General features: G+C 43.7%; 1 protein-coding gene across 1 annotated transcript in view; it reads left to right on the top strand.

Moving 5' to 3' along the window:
* Positions 1-21,779, top strand: part of LOC126198551 (hemocyte protein-glutamine gamma-glutamyltransferase-like) — a 394,601-nt gene that overhangs the window by 238,879 nt on the left and 133,943 nt on the right. The window contains exon 8 of the mRNA XM_049934974.1: positions 5,429-5,615. Coding sequence (XP_049790931.1) covers positions 5,429-5,615 — 187 coding nt within the window. The remainder of the gene's footprint in view (positions 1-5,428; positions 5,616-21,779) is intronic.

Here is a 21,779-nt window from a genome sequence, read left to right as displayed (position 1 = left end):
GTGCCGTAATGGTTACGTAATTCAAGTACCATTACAATCTGTATCAAGCAATTTATTTTCATGTTCAATATGTGTATATCTGACAGCTCAGCAAGTTGCGGTGGCTGAAATCTAAATTGCACGCCATGTTAAACAGGATCCAATCACAATAAACTGTCTGCACAGTACTGCTCATAACAGTAAAGAACTCTTGTAATTATGAATGCAGTTGCGGGTGTTATGCCTTATTGACACTCAGTACGAAGCACATACCCAAAATCAAGTCAGTGTCATACACAGGATTTGAGACGTGGAAAAGGCACTCAAGTCGAGACGTGGTCTCATGGGCGGAATAACAATAATAAATGCCTGAATATCGCCGCATTTGCTATTCCGACTTCATTGTTCGGTAGCGCAGGCAACTGCGATGATTTCGGGATTCTGATCACATTCGACTTTTTGTATTTATTCTTATTTTACTCAAATGATTTATTTTATCTGGAAAAACACCAAATTAGCACAGGAAACAGTTTGCGGTTCTTAATAAGATGTTTCCGTCCCTCAAAAGGCACAGTATGTGATTTGTGTACCATGTGATATCCCGTACAAAAACCTTCCACTATCCTGCGAGGAACAGGTGTTGATAGATCTGCGGAATAGAGATCTAGTTTTGCCATTTTTTTCCAGGCAGCCAGAACAACATTCCAGAGGGCGTCGGAGGTTTCTGGCGCGGGGTCAGGCAAGTTTTCACATACTTGCCAGCAATAGTGACTCTCACTGACTTACAGTTTAGAAATTAATTGTGCGCTGCCGGAAACAGAGGGCGTTCTGTAACGATATGTGCCCCACAGCAAGAAAGAAAAAGAAAATAACTGCTGTAACTTTACATGGAGTTTTAAGCAATAGGATGACACAGTAGCATTCGGAAATTCGTGTGTTTCCTCACTTAAAGCTCTTCATTTAAGAGTAGCGTTTACACCCAACACCCTCAATAATTTACTAGGTATAATCCACTTCCTGCAGTTTTTTTCCCGTTTACGACACCGTCTGGTAGCAACGAAGTTACCACCTGATAACTTAGCATTTGTCATATCATATTCTACCTTCTTGTGTTTAATGCTCTCAGCATACAGCTTTCTTCGCCGCTTCCACCGGAAACCTACTCATGTGTTATCTGTCCATTAAACTGTCAGCATCATTTTTGCCTTCTCTTTTCCTCGCCCCTCCACTTCCTCAGCATCGAAGCGTATAAAAAACCTGATGACTCACTTGGCCACATGATTTTTTTAGGCTGCCAGTACTGACAGGTCCATGGGGCCACCTGTAAGAATCATCCAAAACAGAAGAAATCCGCCCTGCATACAGCAACTAAGAGAGCACGCCAAATCAGTGGTGCTTTCACTCAGTGTTTTCTATAAATGGGGTGCAACAGGGATAAGTGCAGATATTTCTGTTGGTGACTGAGAAGAGTCTACAATTATATATATTAGGAGTAGTATATTTTTAGGGCGGTTAGTACCTCCAAGTGCAGGTTGCAAGAGCAAGACAGTAACTTTTGTTATCCCCTGGGCAGCAGGTCAGATGTTGAATTGTAACACATGGACGCAGAACGGTTAGTCTATACTGACAGCGTAGTCCATTTATTGGTGCCGTTACGGCCGTGCAGAAAACATCAGATCGTAAAGTGTGTGAGATGTTTGAGGGGAGACTGTTCGATGTAAGGAGGATAACCAACACATTGATGTGTGTATATATTAGAGTACCACATATAACAGTTATACCTGTTACACCCTGTATTTCTCTCCTTGCGTATTCTGCAGAGAACTCTCGCATTTCTCGTGCTCCCAGATGAGACGCGCCTTTCATTCCAATGCGCCCCACAGTCTGCAGCCGGCTGCACTCTGTTCCCTAAAAGACCATCCGAACATCTTCTATAACGTGTCGAATGAGTAATCCAGTCATTCACGCTGAGTACATAAGCTCATCCTTCTTATACACTATTTCGAAAAGCCGACAGTTAATGTATACCGTCCAACGAGCTCTGTAGTATGATAGCTCCCATCAGAAGATATTGTAATGCCAGAATCATTGTTACATTAATACCTATAAAAACTACAAAAATGTTGTACTAGACAATCCGAAATACTTGAATTCCAACATTAAAAACACACCAATCTGAAAGTGACGACATATACGTACAGTATCTAGGTATCTTGCCAACAACACTTTTGCACCTACATCTATACCCTACAAGATATCTGACGGTGTGTAGCGGAGTGGTACTTTCAGACCACTATCTTTCCCGCGTTCACGTTTCCATTCACGAATGGCGCAAAGGAAGGATGACTCAAGATAAAGCTCTGTATTAGCTACAGTACTCGGATTTCTTCATTTTGATCATTTTGTCAGACTCGTGTAGGGGAAAGCAACAATTTGCTTGACTCTTCGCAGAATAATTTCAACAGTAAATATCTTCGTCGTTCAATGAAGGGTTTCACGACCGGATGTTTATGCTGCCGAGAATTCTTCCGGGTTGTATGGCCGTGGTCCATGAAACTCTTCTATACCTGACGTTTCGTCCAAAGCTACGTTGGACATCTTCAGAGGTGCTCCTCGTTGTGCTGAGTCTTGCCGACTGACGAGTCGGACGTCGAAGAACGGCCTAAATACCGTGGAAAGTGGACGTGGTCTGGATTTCACGTGATAGCAGAGATAAATCTTGTCAAGGTTAAAATATAACTATCCATCATAGTACGTCAAAGGCAAAAACTTCTCATCGATTCTACAGCGCCACTGTCCATATATCGCTGAATTTCATAGATTCTTCTTTTCTGTTAAAATTATCTCCATGTTTATATATTTCGATGGCTCCTCTATACAGCCGTGGATAATAGATAGTCATAGTACATAAAACAGAAAAGAAGAAGCTATGAAAATTCCCCCATGGCCCCATTCCGTCTGTTTCCACCTGATAATAATGTTTGTTAATCACATATGTAGCACTACGGAACGCAAAGAGCACGTACTGATGCAAGCTCGAATCAGTCTCCATTAAATGTGCTGCAGCCACCACAGACGCCTACTGCAGAGGCAACACTGCAGACAGACCAGCGATGCGAGTTGCAAGTGTTACAGTTGAGAACAAACGTAGCTGCGGTCAACGTCCAGCAGAGAGCATCAACCAGTAGCAGAGGAAGGGGGCGCGACGATCAACGAACTGTTTCTGGCGATCACGTATGTGCGAATAGTCCCGTAAATACCCCTCCGCCCGAGCCTAGATAAGCTGGCGCCCGGCCGTTCAGCAGGCAGTTCTCGACTCGCCGAGTGCGGAGAAGTTCGGCCGGTCCAGCGTTGTTCCACCTCGACCGTCCTCTCTTCCGCAACGATTGTGATACGTCGCTTCCGCTGCGTTGGGCTATCTACCAGCTGTTAATAGCCGACTTCGACATGGAACAGTTGTGCGGGTATAAAGTCGATGGGAACTCTGACTACAGGAATTTGTTATTCGCTTGATTCGTAGAAGGGATCCTTATTGATGTTTGGTTTTGAAGAGGGTGTTACTGTTGCTGGTTTATTTCATAATAAAAAAATTGACAAGACGATTTAGGTCTTGCTCTGCTGATTTAGCACAACGTGTCACTGATTAATCGGCTACGATACCTCCCAAATGTTTTCAGCACGTCAGACCGTCAGACAGAGCGTCCAGAAATTCAGCGACTGGTTGTCTCTGTCAGGGCTCTGCCTGATGTCCACCACGCACACTCCATTCACTGAATGATCCGTACACGCCAGGTGTCTGTCGTTGCTGTCTTTTACCAATATACAGGGTGTTACAAAAAGGTACGGCCAAACTTTCAGGAAACATTCCTCAGACACAAAGAAAGAAAATATGTTATGTGGACATGTGTCCGGAAACGCTTACTTTCCATGTTAGAGCTCATTTTATTATTTCTCTTCAAATCACGTTAATCATGGAATGGAAACACACAGCAACAGAACGTACCAGCGTGACTTTAAACACTTTGTTACAGGAAATGATCAAAATGTCCTCCGTTAGCAAGAATACATGCATCCACCCTCCTTCGCATGGAATCCCTGATGAACTGATGCAGCCCTGGAGAATGGAGTATTGTATCACAGCCGTCTACAATACGAGCGCGAAGAGTCTCTACATTAGGTACCGGGGTTGCGTAGACAAGAGCTTTCAAATGGCCCCATAAATGAAAGTCAAGAGGGTTGAGGTCAGGAGAGCGTGAAGGCCATGGAATTGGTCCGCCTCTACCAATCCATCAGTCACCGAATCTGTTATTGAGAAGCGTACGAACACTTCGACTGAAATGTGCAGGAACTCCATCGTGCATGAACCACATGTTGTGTCGTACTTGTAAAGGCACATGTTCTAGCAGCACTGGTAGAGTATCTCGTATGAAATCATGATAAAGTGCTCCATTGAGCGTAGGTGGAAGATCATGGGGGCCCAATCAAGACATCACCAACAACGCCTGCCCAAACGTTCACAGAAAATCTGTGTTGATGACGTGATTGCACAATTGCGTGCGGATTCTCGTCAGCCCACACATGTTGATTGTGAAAATTTACAATTTGATTACGTTGGAATGAAGCCTCATCCGTAAAGAGAACATTTTCATTGAAATGAGGATTGACACATTGTTGCATGAACCATTCGCAGAAGTGTACCCGTGGAGGCCAATCAGCTGCTGATAGTGCGCTGTACATGGTACGAAAACAACTGGTTCTCCCGTACCACTCTCCATACAGTGACGTGGTCAACGTTACCTTGTACAGCCGCAACTTCTCTGACGCTGACATTAGGGCTATCGTCAACTGCACGAAGAATTGCCTCGTCTATTGCAGGTGTCCTCGTCGTTCTAGGTCTTCCCCAGTTGCGAGTCATAGGCTGGAATGTTCCGTGCTCCCTAAGACGCCGATCAATTGCTTCGAACGTCTTCCTGTCGTGACACCTTCGTTCTGGAAATCTGTCTCGATACAAACGTACCGCGCAATGAGTCGCATCTCAACACAAGCACCGAAGTCAACATTTCCTTCCTTCAATTGGGCCAACTGGCGGTGAATCGAGGAAGTACAGTACATACTGACGAAACTAAAATGAGCTCTAACATGGAATTTAAGCGTTTACGGACACATGTCCACATAACATCTTTTCTTTATTTGTGTGTGAGGAATGTTTCCTGAAAGTTTGGCCATACCTTTTTGTGACACCCTGTATTGTTACCATCCGACATCGGTTCACGCACCAGACTGAAACATACAAATGATGGAAGTAGCTTCCAGTACCTATAGTCTTCTTGGGATTGTTTTGTGTAACATTACTGAGGCAACAACACACTCATCTTCAGTATCAGCTGATTTACGGGTCCGGCTGTTGTCGGCCTGGGATTTCATCAACGCATGACGGCTGTGCCTGCAGACGCGGACGACTCGAGCGGCTCTTACCAGTGCGGCCCCGCGTCGCTGGAGGCCATCCGCTGCGGCGCTGTGGGCTTCAACTACGACGTGGGCTTCATGCTGGCCTCCGTCAACGCGGACGTCTTCCGCTGGAAGGAGGACCCCGACTGCGAGCTCGGCTACAAGAGCATCCACTGCGACAAGTACCAGTGAGTGGCCCCTGTGTACTTACCTTGCACGCAGCTACACCGCCGTCCACTGCGGCAAGTACCAGTGAGTGGCCCCTCTGTACTTACCTTGCACGCAGCTACACCGCCGTCCACTGCGACAAGTACCAGTGAGTGGCCCCTGTGTACTTACCTTGCACGCAGCTACACCGCCGTCCACTGCGACAAGTACCAGTGAGTGGCCCCTCTGTACTTACCTTGCACGCAGCTACACCACCGTCCACTGCGACAAGTACCAGTGAGTGGCCCCTCTGTACTTACCTTGCACGCAGCTACACCACCGTCCACTGCGACAAGTAACAGTGAGTGGCCCCTCTGTACTTACCTTGCACGCAGCTACACCACCGTCCACTGCCACAAGTACCAGTGAGTGGCCCCTCTGTACTTACCTTGCACGCAGCTACACCACCGTCCACTGCGACAAGTACCAGTGAGTGGCACCTCTGTACTTACATTGCACGCAGCTACACCACCGTCGACTGCCACAAGTACCAGTGAGTAGCCCCTCTGTACTTACCTTGCACGCAGCTACACCACCGTCCACTGCGACAAGTACCAGTGAGTGGCCCCTCTGTACTTACCTTGCATGCAGCTACACCACCGTCGACTGCCACAAGTACCAGTGAGTGGCCCCTCTGTACTTACCTTGCACGCAGCTACACCACCGTCCACTGCGACAAGTACCAGTGAGTGGCCCCTCTGTACTTACCTTGCACGCAGCTACACCACCGTCGACTGCCACAAGTACCAGTGAGTGGCCCCTCTGTACTTACCTTGCACGCAGCTACACCACCGTCCACTGCGACAAGTACCAGTGAGTGGCCCCTCTGTACTTACATTGCACGCAGCTACACCACCGTCCACTGCGACAAGTACCAGTGAGTGGCCACTCTGTACTTACCTTGCACGCAGCTACACCACCGTCCACTGCGACAAGTACCAGTGAGTGGCCCCTCTGTACTTACACTGCACGCAGCTACACCACCGTCCACTGCGACAAGTACCAGTGAGTGGCCACTCTGTACTTACCTTGCGCGCAGCTACACCACCGTCCACTGTCACAGGCACCAGTAAGCTACCTGATTACATTCATTATGTACACAGCTACACGTGCACCCACTGTCACAAGTGCCAATAAACCTACCTCGTGTGCACTGCTGCACAGACGCCCAATACAACAAGTTCAAGTTAGCAAGTTCATTATACGAGGGTCACTCCAAAAGAAATGCACACGTTTTTTAAAAATCCATCTTTTTTTCTACATGTTTGAAAGTTTTACAGTGTGTAGAAACCGTCCTATAGGATTACTTAAACGTAACTAACCTAAGGACCTCACACACATCCATGCCCGAGGCAGGATTCGAACCAGCGACGGTAGCAGCAGCGCGGTTCCGGACTTAAGCACCTAGAACCTCTCGTTTAGGAACAGTTTAGGAACAATATTTTCATTTCTCCACATAATTTCTATTGCTCTCAACTGCCTTACGCCATCTTGGAACCAGCGCCTGTATACCTGCACGGTAAAATTCTGGACCAACCTGTTGGAGCTACTGTTTGGCAGCGTGCATCATCTTCAAACCTTGTTCCACGAAGAGAGTCTTTCAGTTTCCCAAAGAGATGATAGTCACATGGAGCCAGGTCAGGACTGTAAGGCGTGTGTTTCAGTGTTGTCCATCCGAGTTTTGTGATCGCTTCCATGGTTTTTTGACTGACATGTGGCCTTGCATTGTCGTGCAACAGCAAAACATCCTACTTTTGGCGATGTGGTCGACCACGACTCAGTCGAGTTTGAAGTTTCTTCAGTGTCGTCACATACGCATCAGAATTTATGGTGGGTCGACTTGGCATGATGTCCACAAGCAAGAGTCATTCGGGATCGAAAAACAACGTAGCGATAACTTTTCCAGCAACAAGCGTGGTTTTGAATTTCTTTTCTTGGGTGAATTTGCATGATGCCACTCCATTAGTTGCCTCTTCGTCTCTGGTGAAAAATGATGGAGACACGTTTAATCACCTGTCACAATTATTCCAAGAAATTCATCTCCACCATTCTCGTACTGTTCCAAAAGTTCGCTACATACCGTTTTTCTTGTTTCTTTATGAGCTACTGTCAACATCCTGAGAACCCACCTGGCACAAACCTTTTTTAACGCCAACACTTTCAGTATTCTGCAAACACTTCCTTCCTCTATCCTCACATAGCGTGACAATTCAATCACTGTGATGCGTCTGTCAGCAGTCACCAATTCGTTAACTCTCTGCACATTGTCTGGAGTGTGTGCAGTACGAGGCCTGCCGCTGCGACGACAATCCTCAATATTGTCGTGCCCGCTTTCATCACGTAACCTGCTTGCCCACCGAGTAACTGTACTGCGATCGACAGCAGCATCTCCGTACACCTTTTTCAACCTCTTGTGGATGTTTCCCACTGTCTCGTTTTCACAGCACGGGAGTTCTATGACAGGACGTTGCTTCTGACGAACGTCAAGTGTAGCAGCCATCTTGAAGACATGCTGTGACCGCGACACTCACGGGACCATGTTGAACTAAGTTTGAAAATAAGCGGGAAGGCTGTATCTACACACTAGAAAACTTTCACACATGCAGAATGAAAACTGTATTTTTACCAAAGTAGTGTGCATCTCTTTTGGAGTGACCCTCGTACGTGTCACAAACTGGACTGAACAACGTCTACTGTAACAAGTTACAGTAAACCATCTCATTATCACCTGCACATCTGTCCACTGTGCAAAGTACCAGTAAGCGACCTCCTCATACTTATCAAGTGCACATCTACTCCAACATTCACTGTGGCAAATACTTTTAAACAGCCTTATGATTCCTATGAGATGCACAGGCAGATAAGCTAGGATACCCAAGGATCTATTGCAACAGGTACCAGTAAGTTACTTCATTATACTCGTACGGTGGACAACTATGCTAGCATACACTGTGGCTAGTACTAGTTAGCTACTGTATTTTACTTGTTACATTGTAAGCTCCACCAGCGTCGATACCACTAAGCAGCCTCTTTCTATTTATCACATGCTGGCCTACATCAGTATCATCTCTGACAAGTAATAGTAAGTTACCTCATCACATTCATCATATACATAGGTGAACCAGTCTCACTATGACCGGTATTGATAAACACTACCATTGAACTTATCATGCACACAGCTATGCCAGCATCCACCGTAAGAAGTGCCATTAAGCTACATCATTATACACGGTGATTCGGCTGTCCCAATCGCTGGGTTTTATGCAACCTGCAACGCCTTAACATACCACGAACAGGATTTTCATATCCTCTCCCTCGCTATGCGCAAACTGTTACTCCTACAGAAAAAAGAAAGAGGATCTTTTTATAGGAAACTTAATTTAGTTGAATTTTGAGCTCGAATACGTTTCCGCTAGGAGTCTTAGTTTTCGAATTATTCAATGAAAACGTACTAAAGCTACCTTCACACTCGTTTTTCTTGAATAGCTCGAAAACTGTTGCCTCTATCAAAAACTTAGTTGGCTACAAAATTCCCTGCAAATAGGACCGTTATATTTTCTGAAGGACTAATAGTTTGAGCTTATCGACCGAGAGAATATGGAAATGTGGGAGTGTGCTTTCTCAGGGTATTGCGGGTTACAAAAAACCCATAGGTAGAGGCATTTACCATGAGCAGTCCTGAAGTACTGTCCACAGAGACAAGTACAAGTGAGCAAGCTAACTGTACGTGTCACAAGCTGGGCTGCGCCAGCATGTATTCAGACAAGCACCAGTAATCAACGTCCCTGTACTTATCACTTGCATGTCTGCTTTAACATTTCACTGCGGCAAGTACCAGTATGCATCAGCACCATCATTCTTATCAAGTCCACGGTTTCTCCTGCATCCACTGTGGTAAGTACCTGTCAGCAAACCCGGTGTTCTTCTAATATGAGTGGCCGAGAGGTTCTAGGCGCTTAAGTCCGGAACCGCGCTGCTGCTACCGTCGCTGGTTCGAATCCTGCCTCGGGCATGGATGTGTGTGAGGTCCTTAGGTTAGTTACGTTTAAGTAATCCTATAGGAGACTGATGACCTCAGATGTTAAGTCCCATAGTGCTTAGAGCCATTTGAACCATTTCTAATAAGACCAGAAGACGGGAGGAGAGTGTATGTCTTCAGAAACGTCGTAGACAACTGCCAGCTCAGACGACAGAAAATGTTGTTGCTCTAACTCACCGATAAAACCATCATTTGTTCCAACACCACTTGACAAGTAGCACTGAGTGTCCGCTTCAGACCTATCAAGCGGTTGGCCACACCGACAACATTCACTGACACATGTACCATTAAACAACCTGAATGTGCCTATCAAGAGCACACCTACTCCAGCATCCAATGTTATAACTACCACGAAGCCTAATGTTTACATTCATCGTACGTTTGTTGGACTCTTTCTGGTCTTAGATGCGCAACATTACAGTCACAAGTGTTCAAGCGTACAAGGAGTGTACTTTATCTACCACACATGTAATTTGCGCGAAGAGTAGAGCGTCCAAACGTTTTCAGTTACTACATCTTTCAAACAGTCTTCAAGGTAAAGTGGAATTGCAAATTTCATTTTATGAGGAACTTCCTAAAAACTGGAGGATGCGGGTCAGTTTTACAATCTTTGTGTTATTAAAGAATAATTTAATTCTGGGAAACATATTCCTCAACTGATTAAACAACAAGGTTCCGCAACATCTGTTCCACGTTTACTTAGTAATTTTGGAAACAACTAATCAACATCTAACATTTTAAATATATCATTAGTGTTATACTTAAAAACAAAGTAATGATTCCACTGAAGCGAATAGTTGAACGGATTAGACATTTTATCCATTCCTTCATAACGGATACACTCGCTAATGAAACTCATCATAAATAATCCATTACACAGAAAAATAAACATAAATGCACCTACAACAGTGGGAAAAAGAACCTTTTCACTCTTACCAGTCCCGTCGGTGGTTTGTGACGGAGTTCAATGTGCTGCCACGACAACCTTTGATCGTTCATCCAGCGACGTAAAGTAGCATTGCAAAATTTAAATCTGGTCTAAAATCATTTCTTCTGGATTAGAGCTTCTGTTCCATGAATGATGTTTTGACGTAAAAACTGTCAGCACGAGTAACTAAAAAACTGAATTTCAATGTATAACTCCTGGTATGATTAGAATTAAATAATAATATGTTCACTGTTAGTAAGACAACGTCCTGTAAAGTTACTTATAAATAAATAGTGTACAAATAGCCCGTAACCTCACTCACTACACGTCATTTCAATAAATACGTACAAATGACCATTTGACCATATTACAAATTAACAAACCATAAGCCGATGTCGCTGCGAAAACCATAAAAGGACAGTACAGTGTAGATTACGACTATATTATGCTCATTAGCACTGGGACGAGGGAGGTGCATTTGGAATGTTAAATATTTCTGACGGAGTAAATTTTCGGAGTACTTTCCGTCCCTCGCTAACACAGAGTCAGATCACAAAATAAAGGGAATTTTTAAGGAGGCACTTACGCATATGAAATCCGTCAAAATGTGTAAAGGGATCCATAATTTATCGCTGGTTCTTTGGCGCCAACGCCGCTCCTTGTCCACGTAATGTCAGTGAGAACGCATCTATTGGCGATTCAGCGAAATAATCTCCCATCTCTGTGCTCTACATCTCCAGCACATTATTACTGAAAAGCTAGTAACAGAAAATGCGCTTGTCTTCAAGAAGCTGTTATCGAAACAGGAAAAAACAACTGGCAATGTATCTTTACACGTATCAGGTGGAGAAGGGCAAGTCTGGGGTTCTATAGTGTCGGTTAAATTTATGAAGAACAGAGTACAAAAAGGTTTACGGGTAGCCCCCCCCCCCCCCAAAAAAAAAGCTATTTCCCATTTTCTGTTGTAGAGTACAGCATACGTATTGGAGATGTGACATCCTGTGATTTGTGTTCCGTGTTGGAGTACAGTTGTCATGGTGAAGACAAGCCTTTTTCTTTTTAATTCTGAAATAATGAGACTATTTCTAATTTGTGGAAAGAAAAACTTTTGTATTAAGGGAATAAAATTAGCTATCTGTTCCCATTTCAATTGGTCGTTCGAAGGCTGTTAAAAACAGTAACTTGAATATGCTTACCGAACCATTTCTCCTAACTGAATCCTTATCAGATGTGCGCAGCAAAGCTTTAATTATCATGTACTTAAATAACCTGTGCTATAATACTGGAAGAATTACGATGAAATGTAGAAGATAGGGGAATGACGACATGTGCATACCAAAACTGGAAACTATACAGAAGAGGAGGTAGTGAAAAAATTCCGCTGTCAGGGAGGAAAGGAAGCAAGAAAGATATCAGGAGTAGCTTGGCACAGACGATGAAAGTGTACTTCAGTAACTTTATGGAAGTAAAAAGTGGACGATAGGGCCGAGCGGTTCTAGGCGCTTCTGTCTGGAACCGCGCGACCGCTACGGTCGCATGTTCGAATCCTGCCTCGGGTGTGGATGTGTGTGATGTCCTTAGGTTAGTTAGGTTTAAGTAGTTCTAAGTTATAGGGGACTGATGACCTCAGATGTTAAGTCCCATAGTGTTTAGAGCCATTTGAGCCATTTGGACGATAGGAAACCAAGAGAAGAAAGAACTGGAAGCGTTTGAAAAATGGTACTGTGGAACAGTGTTAAAAATTAAGGAGACTTACTCTGTACGAAATAAAGAAGTCCTGAAAATAATATTTGAGGAAAGAAGTACATGGAAAAATCCTTCCAGAAGAAGGGACAGGTTAGTGGTTTATCTGCCACGGTCTTCAGCTGCAGTTACGAGTATTTTGGGTTTGGAAGCAGCATTACAATGGAAAACTAGTGGTCGCAAACAAATGATGAGATATGCAGAACCAATTACATAGATTATACAGTATTTTGGGTGTGGGAGTTTAATAGAGATGAAAACATTAGCAAAAGATAGATAAAGATGGAGGATTGAATCAGACCAATGGAAAGGCAGATGACAAAAACTATTATATCTCTATTTCAGTCTTCCTCCCGACAGACCATAATCTTTCAAACTTGTATTATTTGCAGTTTAATTCATCAGTTTACACTGATATTAGACGGTCGTAGTATGAAAGTTAGAAAATAAAAATATCTACTTCGTATATCCAGACATTTACATACATACGAGTCTAGTTTGACAAGGATGGGTCAGATATTTAATTATGCTTGATAATTACAGCCTTTTATCTGAAAAGCTAAAATAGGCCCTACAAATCACATTTCCTTGGACAGTAATAAATGTATGTATTAACTGTTTATTTCTGATACTTAATTTTTAAAATACTACAACTGCTTTTACTACTACAAAACTGCAAGAAAACCCTTAACCAGTTCATTTATTTTGGTGCATTTAACTTGTAGATGATTGTTTCCACTACAGGATCCGCCCTCATACCACCCCTGTCAACAGCCATTGTCTGCCTGATTCCTCAGGCATCGGGCAGCAAGTGAGTAGCGTTTCCACTGTAGCGAGTAATTCCACCCATCACTGTTACATGTCCATACTTCCATGGTCATACGCACCAAGGCAATGTAGATTCTTGGGACACTATTTCATTCGGTGGTCGCCGACCTCAGTCATCTTTTCTCCATCTCCATAGTATGTTACCCAGATTCGATTGCAGCTTGATGATTTATAGTTGAACGCCTCGTGAAGTCTTCCTTGGCCTTCCTTGGCGCTGCGGCTGCAGTATCGTCCAAGATGCTGCAGCTCTACTCGTTCCTCATTGCTGCTTTAGAATCCAACATGCTCAACACGTGACGTCCATTACCCGCCTTGTCTTCACAGAGCGCGCAGTCCCACGGCGTGTGTTCTGGTGCGCCCACACAGCCCTAGCTATCGTTCATCTGTCTTTTGATTTTGTATAGATACGTAACATGTGGACTATGGCCAGTCAGGTAATGTATCAGTCAAGAATGTGGGTTAAGAAATCTCCTTTTTAATATCTCCCTGATGTTAGGGAGAAATTCGTATGTTCTCCTGCCTGTGCCTGAATTGGCCCATTCATTTTGTCACAGTTATCATATGCAATCTTTTTACCGTTTGCAAACTGGCCTCACTCAGTTCCAAGCACGCTGCGTACTTGCATTTGATGCCGTTCTTCAACCAGTAAAGGCCCCCCAACCCCTTGTCCTAATTTCCTAGTCCAGCGGGCACATTCCTAGAATCACTAACAAAGCATTATTCGGGGTAGTGCAGTAGGCGACCGTTAATCTTAGTAGCACTCCTAGTTAAACTCTTCTCACTGATGAGGCTGGCTTCACTAGCTGCACTCTATGAGCCCAAGCTCTTGCACCATATCCTATGACTGACCCTAATATAGATTGGAGGTATTTTCTGATTGTTTTGAATGGAAGTGGAAATTGCCTCTTTGCAATAGTTATAATTTTATTCATCACGTTTGTACCTTTCCGGCCTGTTTCCTCCATATGCAGTGGAAAGTTACGACGTTCGTCCAGAAATGCCCTTAGACATCTCCTTACTGCACTTCTCCTAATCGTTACATCATTTAATTTTTTTTAGGGTTTCTTACTAGGTTTCCTTTTAATAGGAGGTAGGCTACTTTGTTTTGTGACGTGCTAGCGACAATCAAACACGTCGACACCAGCCCTCAAGTTCGTGGAGGGCTGCATTATATTTGTCTTCTGCAATTCTTCTGGAGACATCACTTCAGAAGAACAGCACGTCAGCTGCAAATGCTGCCTGTATTATGGGCTCCAGTGCTACATAAAAAAAAACTCGAGACCACACACCGATCTCCGCGGACAGCCTTTTGCTATTGTCTTCGTTACCTTCTTTCCTCGGCATGTTAAAAAAGAATGTCGCTCGTGGCAGTAATCTCTAAGGAAGCTGTACAGCGCCTCTGATCATTCTAAATCCCTAAGGCGACCTATATACAGGGTGTTACAAAAAGGTACGGCCAAACTTTCAGGAAACATTCCTCATACACAAATAAAGAAAAGATGTCATTTGGACATTTTAGTTTCGTCAGTATGTACTGTACTTCCTCGATTCACCGCCAGTTCGTCCAATTGAAGGAAGGTAATGTTGACTTCGGTGCTTGTGTTGACATGCGACTCATTGCTCTACAGTACGAGCATCAAGCACATCAGTATCTAGCATCAACAGGTTAGTGTTCATCACGAACGTGGTTTTGCAGCCAGTGCAATGTTTACAAATGCGGAGTTGGCAGATGCCCATTTGATGTATGGATTACCATGGGGCAATCGCCGTGGCGCGGTACGTTTGTATCGAGATAGATTTCCAGAACGAAGGTGTCCCGACAGGAAGACGTTCGAAGCAATTGATCGGCGTCTTAGGGAGCACGGAACATTCCAGCCTATGACTCGCGACTGGGGAAGACCTAGAACGACACCTGCAATGGACGAGGCAATTCTTCGTGCAGTTGACGATAACCCTAATGTCAGCGTCAGAGAAGTTGCTGCTGTACAAGGTAACGTTGACCACGTCACTGTATCGAGAGTGCTACGGGAGAACCAGTTGTTTTCGTACCATGTACAGCGTGTGCAGGCACTATCAGCAGCTCATTGGCCTCCACAGGTACACTTCTGCGAATGGTTCATTCAACAATGTGTCAATCCTCATTTCAGCGCAAATGTTCTCTTTACGGATGAGGTTTCATTCCAACGTGATCAAATTGTAATTTTTCACAATCAACATGTGTGGGCTGACTAGAATCCGCACGCAATTGTGCAATCACGTCATCAACACAGATTTTCTGTGAACGTTTGGGCAGGCGTTGTTGGTGATGTCTTGATTGGGCCCCATGTTCTTCCACCTACGCTCAGTGGAGCACGTTATCATGATTTCATACGGGATACTCTACCTGTGCTGCTAGAACATGTGCCTTTACAAGTACGCCACAACATGGGGTTCACGCACGATGGAGCTACTGCACATTTCAGTCGAAGTGTTCGTACGCTTCTCAACAACAGATTCGGTGACCGATGGATTGGTAGAGGCGGACCAATTCCATGGCCTCGACGCTCTCCTGACCTCAACCCTCTTGACTTTCATTTATGGGGGCATTTGAAAGCTCTTGTCTACGCAACCCCGGTACCAAATGTAGAGACTCTTCGTGCTCGTATTGTGGACGGCTGTGATACGAGATACGCCATTCTCCAGGGCTGCATCAGCGCATCAGGGATTCCATGCGACGGAGGGTGGATGCATGTATCCTCGCTAACGGAGGACATTTTGAACATTTCCTGTAACAAAGTGTTTGAAGTCACGCTGGTACGTTCTGTTGCTGTGTGTTTCCATTCCATGATTAATGTGATTTGAAGGGAAGTAATAAAATGAGCTGTAACATGGAAAGTAAGCGTTTCCGGACACATGTCCACATAACATATTTTCTTTCTTTGTGTGTGAGGAATGTTTCCTGAAAGTTTGGCCGTACCTTTTTGTAACACCCTGTAGATAGGCGGCCATGACCCTGTAGTATGAACGATGTCGGCACTGGCTTGAAGTAATTCAGGGAGACCACGGAAATATAAATCAGGGACGGCCAGATGAAGGTTGGAGCCTCCATCCACAGAATAGTAGGCTAGTCCATTAAAAACAACGCAGTCTCATCCGGTTAACTCCCAATATACAATACTGTTTTATTTATACATTTTTGCAAAGATGTTATTTCATACTGTGAAAAGGTAGTGGGACAATGGTCATTTATTTGTCAACTGTACTGCACTCACATACTGTTCTACACTCACGTTGTTTCACAGTGTGAAGAGGTGGCGCTACAGTCTTAACACTCGTCTCAAGACCAGCTGTTGCACACACAACACACACACTACAACCAGCTGACATCAAAATCATGATCACGGTGTTTGTTTCCCATGAGATGTTAGTACTACCCATTGCAGAGCTTAGAGCTTTTTATTAGGCTTTCAGGGGATGTGCGAAAATGTAATTTGTGATGACAGGGATGATTCATTATTTCCCTTACATTTTGCACCAAAACCGTACACTGCGTTATTTCGGTACTCCTACACTGTGTAGAATATAATACTGAATAGTTCCCTTAAGCTGTTATTCTAAATAAGTTTGTATTAGTAATAATCTTCTTTGCCAACGTTCAATACAAAGTTTGTCCGTAGTGGAATATACTGTTTTGAGTTTTATCTTCACTCATTCTTGGTGTAAATATATTCACTAAACGGATATTCAACTACTTCTGGGAGAAGGAAGTGTGGCACATCGTCACTTAATGAAGTTGTGAAGAATCCATCGATGTCTAACATTTCAAATTCCGCATTGTGAGAAAGCAGTATTTTTACGACCAGACTACATAATTTGGAACGGCTCCATGAGATAGGAACAAACACAAGACGAGCTTGAACAAAGGATAAAGGAAATAAGTAATCACACTCGTGAAGCACGCGCCGGAAATAGAGTGGTCCCTACTATACAAGGAAAAAGAAATAAACTTGTAACATGATCTGAAACGATGCGTTACACTGCGGAATAAAAAAAATGGGGAAAGAGGGAGAGAGAAAATAAGAAAAGTGTGAACGTAGCACCAGTATGAAACGTCAGAATGGAAAGCAGAGTCAGTTGGAAGTACATTTTTTCTCACATGGGGTTTGTTATTAATATTATGTGCTCAAATGTTTACCACCTCTGAGCGTGTCTGACAATGATAGATCGCAGAAAGAAATCTGTGTCTCGCTCACAATGTCATTTTCATGTATTTTTTATATCGCGCCGCACTGCTTCCGAGGAAGTAATTGTTAATCGATATAGGTCGGTCGTTAGGCGCCGCTGTGGGGATAATTAACGTCTGATGCGCCCTCGTATTTTCGCGTCGGCCGCTGTCATTGTTTCACGGTTCAAAATTTTGTAAAAATACGTGCTTATGGATAGTGTTTATCTCGTGTCATAGCTTTCACAAGGAGTTAACAAGCAATGCAAAGCGTTATGAGATGAACAGACAAGAATAATGTTCGAGAACTTTTATTTCCATTGCTGTTCCCATTACCCGCTATGACTTATTTCCTGAAATGTGGGCAAAGTCAGAAATGAGAAATTTATTAGCATCGGTTTCTCTTCTTTGGTGCAGTCACTTCCAAGGCCACTTACGATTTCGTTGTGCGGAATGCATGCGTGCCCCTTCAAAGCGTTAAATCAGCTATTTTATTTTCTTCCTTCATTGTCTCATAAAATCCACAATATGAAAACACCTATTTCTATGACATTCCCATTTCCGATTGTTTACTAAAATGAAAGTGGTTCGGTAATCTGCAGGAATAATTGTTTTTCTGTACTTTTAGGTGCGAAATACATTTTCTTTTTCAATTATGGGTACGTCCACGGTATAAACACTCCTGAAGTTTATAGCGATATTTCGGAAGCTGAACGACGGTAGTACCCTCGAATAGTTTGGATCAATTGGACCCTATCAAATCACCTAACGCTATAAAGTTTCATCCTTCGAGTTTCCAAGCTGCATTCGTTTCTTCTCCGTGGGTTACTTTTCTTTCTTCGTTCAACATTGGCCTGCTCTGATGGTAACTTCACTCTCTAGCGGTAGTCCCCATTTGCTATTTTTTTGTCTGTATAATTTTCGGTTGGAAATGTTTCTTGGACTTGTATGAGACTTTTCTAAGTCTTTTCTGATGCGCTGGGTCCATCGTATGGTTTTGAGGTGTTCTATGTACGTCTCATTCTTTTGAGTGAGTCTTGTCGTTGTGATTCTGTGAATATGCTCATAAAATTTCACTCTCCTTTTTCTCATGTTCTGAGGCATCTATGGATCACGAATTTAGTATTGGAGGGCTGCGTGGAGGGTAAAAATCGCAGAGGGAGACCAAGAGATGAAAATACTAAGCAGATTCAGAAGAATGTAGGCTGTAGTACGTACTGGGAGATGAAGCAGCTTACACAGGATAGATTAGGATGGAGAGCTGCATCAAACCAGTCTCAGGACTGAAGACCACAACAAGAACAGTTTCAAGTAATATAATAACGACATTACGGTTCAATTCACCGCTAAAGTTACCGAGCGAGGTGGCGCAGTGGTTAGCACACTGGACTCGCATTCGGGAGGACGACGGTTCAATCCCGTCTCCAGCCATCCTGATTTAGGTTTTCCGTGATTTCCCTAAATCGTTTCAGGCAAATGCCGGGATGGTTCCTTTGAAAGGGCACGGCCGATTTCCTTCCCAATCCTTCCCTAACCCGAGCTTGCGCTCCGTCTCTAATGACCTCGTTGTCGACGGGACGTTAAACACTAACCACCACCACCACCGCTAAAGTTAACATTACCATTACTATTAAAATTTCTGTAGCCGCAACTACCACCATGACCATCGCTATTACAACTACTACATATACATATACGTCCCTCCACAATCATTATTTCTGCCACTATTGTAGTGTTTAACTACCAAAAACTGTGTATCTACTCAAGAATTTCCATCGGAGATTCTTCACAGTTATCCAGTGACGCCCCGATAGGTAGGTTCGCTGCCGGAATTTCCGGGCTAGATAGAAGTGTTTGTGTGCACTTGTGCTCCTCACTTCCAGGGGGCTTTGCCCTGGTCGTAATTTAGAGAGCGTTGGAATGTTGAGTGGAAACCGGCTCCACATGACGAACCACATCGTCGGATTCTTTGATTGCGTCGACCGGCGCTACGGAGGCGCAGTCGTTTCAGCAGTACAGTGGCAGCGTGTTGGTTCAAACGATAGTGTAGCTCGCATACCTTTTCCAACACTGCGTCAGATATATTATGCAGCAGCTTGCAATTTCATTCATAGTGCAGAATGACCCTAACATCAGATATTCCGTGCTCAATCAGCTGTTGCAACCAAGTACTGGCCGCACAGAATGGATTACCAGAGAGTATGTTCTAAAGTTCCGTCTTCGCCACAGGCGGATTCGCCGGTTACTTTCCTTCGGATCTGGTACAAGTTATGGATTATTGAGCGTAGTGCCTCGGAAGATGGGTCAGCAGTCTTGACAGGTCAGTAAAATGAGTGTTTGTTTCACGTTTAGAGAGAGTGGCTCCAAGATTTTTTAAGCAATAGATTCGAGCACATTTTACTGCATGGTGAGTGTCCAGAAAAGACAAAGGGGTAATCAGAAGGGCCTCAGGCAAGTGAGATAGCGAAACCAACCTCTCCACATTTAGTATATATCTTCGAGAAAGCAGAGACTCTGCAGTAGACATAAGCACTAATCTTTCCTTTCTTCATACAGCCAAGAAACGAAGCTACATAAATGTCTTATAAGAAATAGAAATGTGCACAGATTTGGCAAAAAGTAAGAAACACATTTTAAACAAACAAACAGAACTTAGAAATGATAAATACAGGGTGTCGAGGATATAAATGCAGATATTTTTGTTGGTGACTGAGGACAGTCTACTGAACACCATTACATCAGTATTTTCTTCGTCTTCAGACTAATGATTATAGCTATCGGGGGTAATGTGTTTTTAGGCCTGTTTGTGTCTGCAAGTACATGTGATGAGATTAAGCCATTAATGCTTATTTTCTCCTGGGCAGCAGGTGAGGTATTCAGGTTTGGACCCATGGATGCGAAACGGTTAGTCTAAAGAGACAGGCATAGTCCACTTACTAGTGCAAGTTACGTACAAGTGTGCAGAAAACATCAGGTGCTAAACTATGCGACGTGTTTGCGGAAAGACTGTTCGACACAGGCAAACAACAACTACCACATTGAAGTGGATACATACTCGGTACCAATGATCACAGTATCTGCAATTATACCTGTTGTGTTCATAGTTCCGCGTAGTCAGCGCGTACACAACTTTCCCACTAGAGCGCGCCCCGCTAAGCACAACAGCGCAGGCGCAGCGCTCGTCCGTCTCCGCTCTACGAGATGGCGCTGCCTTAGAGACGGACCAAATTCTGCTTCCGCCGATCCGCGTATTAATATGTAACGCAGCCGATGAGATTGCTGCTTACGTAGAACCTTTTCTCCTCGTGGATCACACTCGCGCAGTGATACATGAACGCGCGAGATATTATAACAAGTGTACAGACCTCCGATTAGTCAGTCTGCATTTGTCTGCACCAGTCTGTACCAGTCTGCATTAGTCTGCACCAGTCTGTATGAGTTCTACATCTGTCTGTACCAGTCTATAGTCAAGTTTCAGTCTGCACCTAATAAGATTGCCATATTCCTGTACATAGCCATGAAGATAAATGTATAGACACTTTTGGCAAGTATCAGAGATATATGTGAGAATAAGATTAACGTACCAACACAAAGGAACTTCAGATTGTCAATTGTAAATAGCATCCAGAACCAAGTTAAGTAATTTTTATGCTTGTTATTATTTTAATAAATGTGTGTGAAAATTAATCAAGTTCTGTTTAAAGTTGGTTACCATCAATCTGCTACTCTAAGCGTGCAAGTGGCATTTCTATCGTCTGACCTAACGTCAGAAGATAAATACGCTACGATAAGACCACGAGATATATTGCTGACACTCGCCTACTTCGTTAGAGCGACAAGTCAAATAACCTGTTGGTGTGTGTACCGAACGTCTTACAGTATGCACACCACACTACCCCTAACAGCCTGTAGTTTGAGAACTTCAACAAAATTCTTACTAGTCGTATTCAGAACAAAAGACATCCTGCATTTTACGTCAAATTCTACATTACATTTATCGTCAAAGAGATACATTTGGTTACGAACCGTATCCCAGATATATAAATCGATATTGTAAAACCCATGCACAAATGTGACGAAAAACCAATCCTATGTGAAAAAATGACAATTAAGATTTATGATGTAACTGAAAATTATAGCGTAACCAAACATCCAAAAATTTTACATTTAATGTGTGCGTTCGTGTGTGTATGTGTGTGTGTGTTTGTGTGTGTGTGTGTGTGTGTGTGTGTGTGTGTGTGTATGCGTGTGTGTGTGTGTGTGTGTGTGTGTGTGTGTGTGTGTGTGTGTATGAGTTTGTGCAGACGGGAAAAAAATGTTAATGCCAAAATAAACGAGGTAAGCGGAAGTTGGTGGGCGTGTTTCTACATGTGAAAGTCTATGTCCATTCAGATTTCGCACCAGTA

Source organism: Schistocerca nitens, chromosome 8, assembly GCF_023898315.1.
Source record: "Schistocerca nitens isolate TAMUIC-IGC-003100 chromosome 8, iqSchNite1.1, whole genome shotgun sequence".
Taxonomy (NCBI): Eukaryota; Metazoa; Arthropoda; class Insecta; order Orthoptera; family Acrididae; genus Schistocerca; species Schistocerca nitens.
This window is presented reverse-complemented; position numbering and strand designations above follow the sequence as displayed.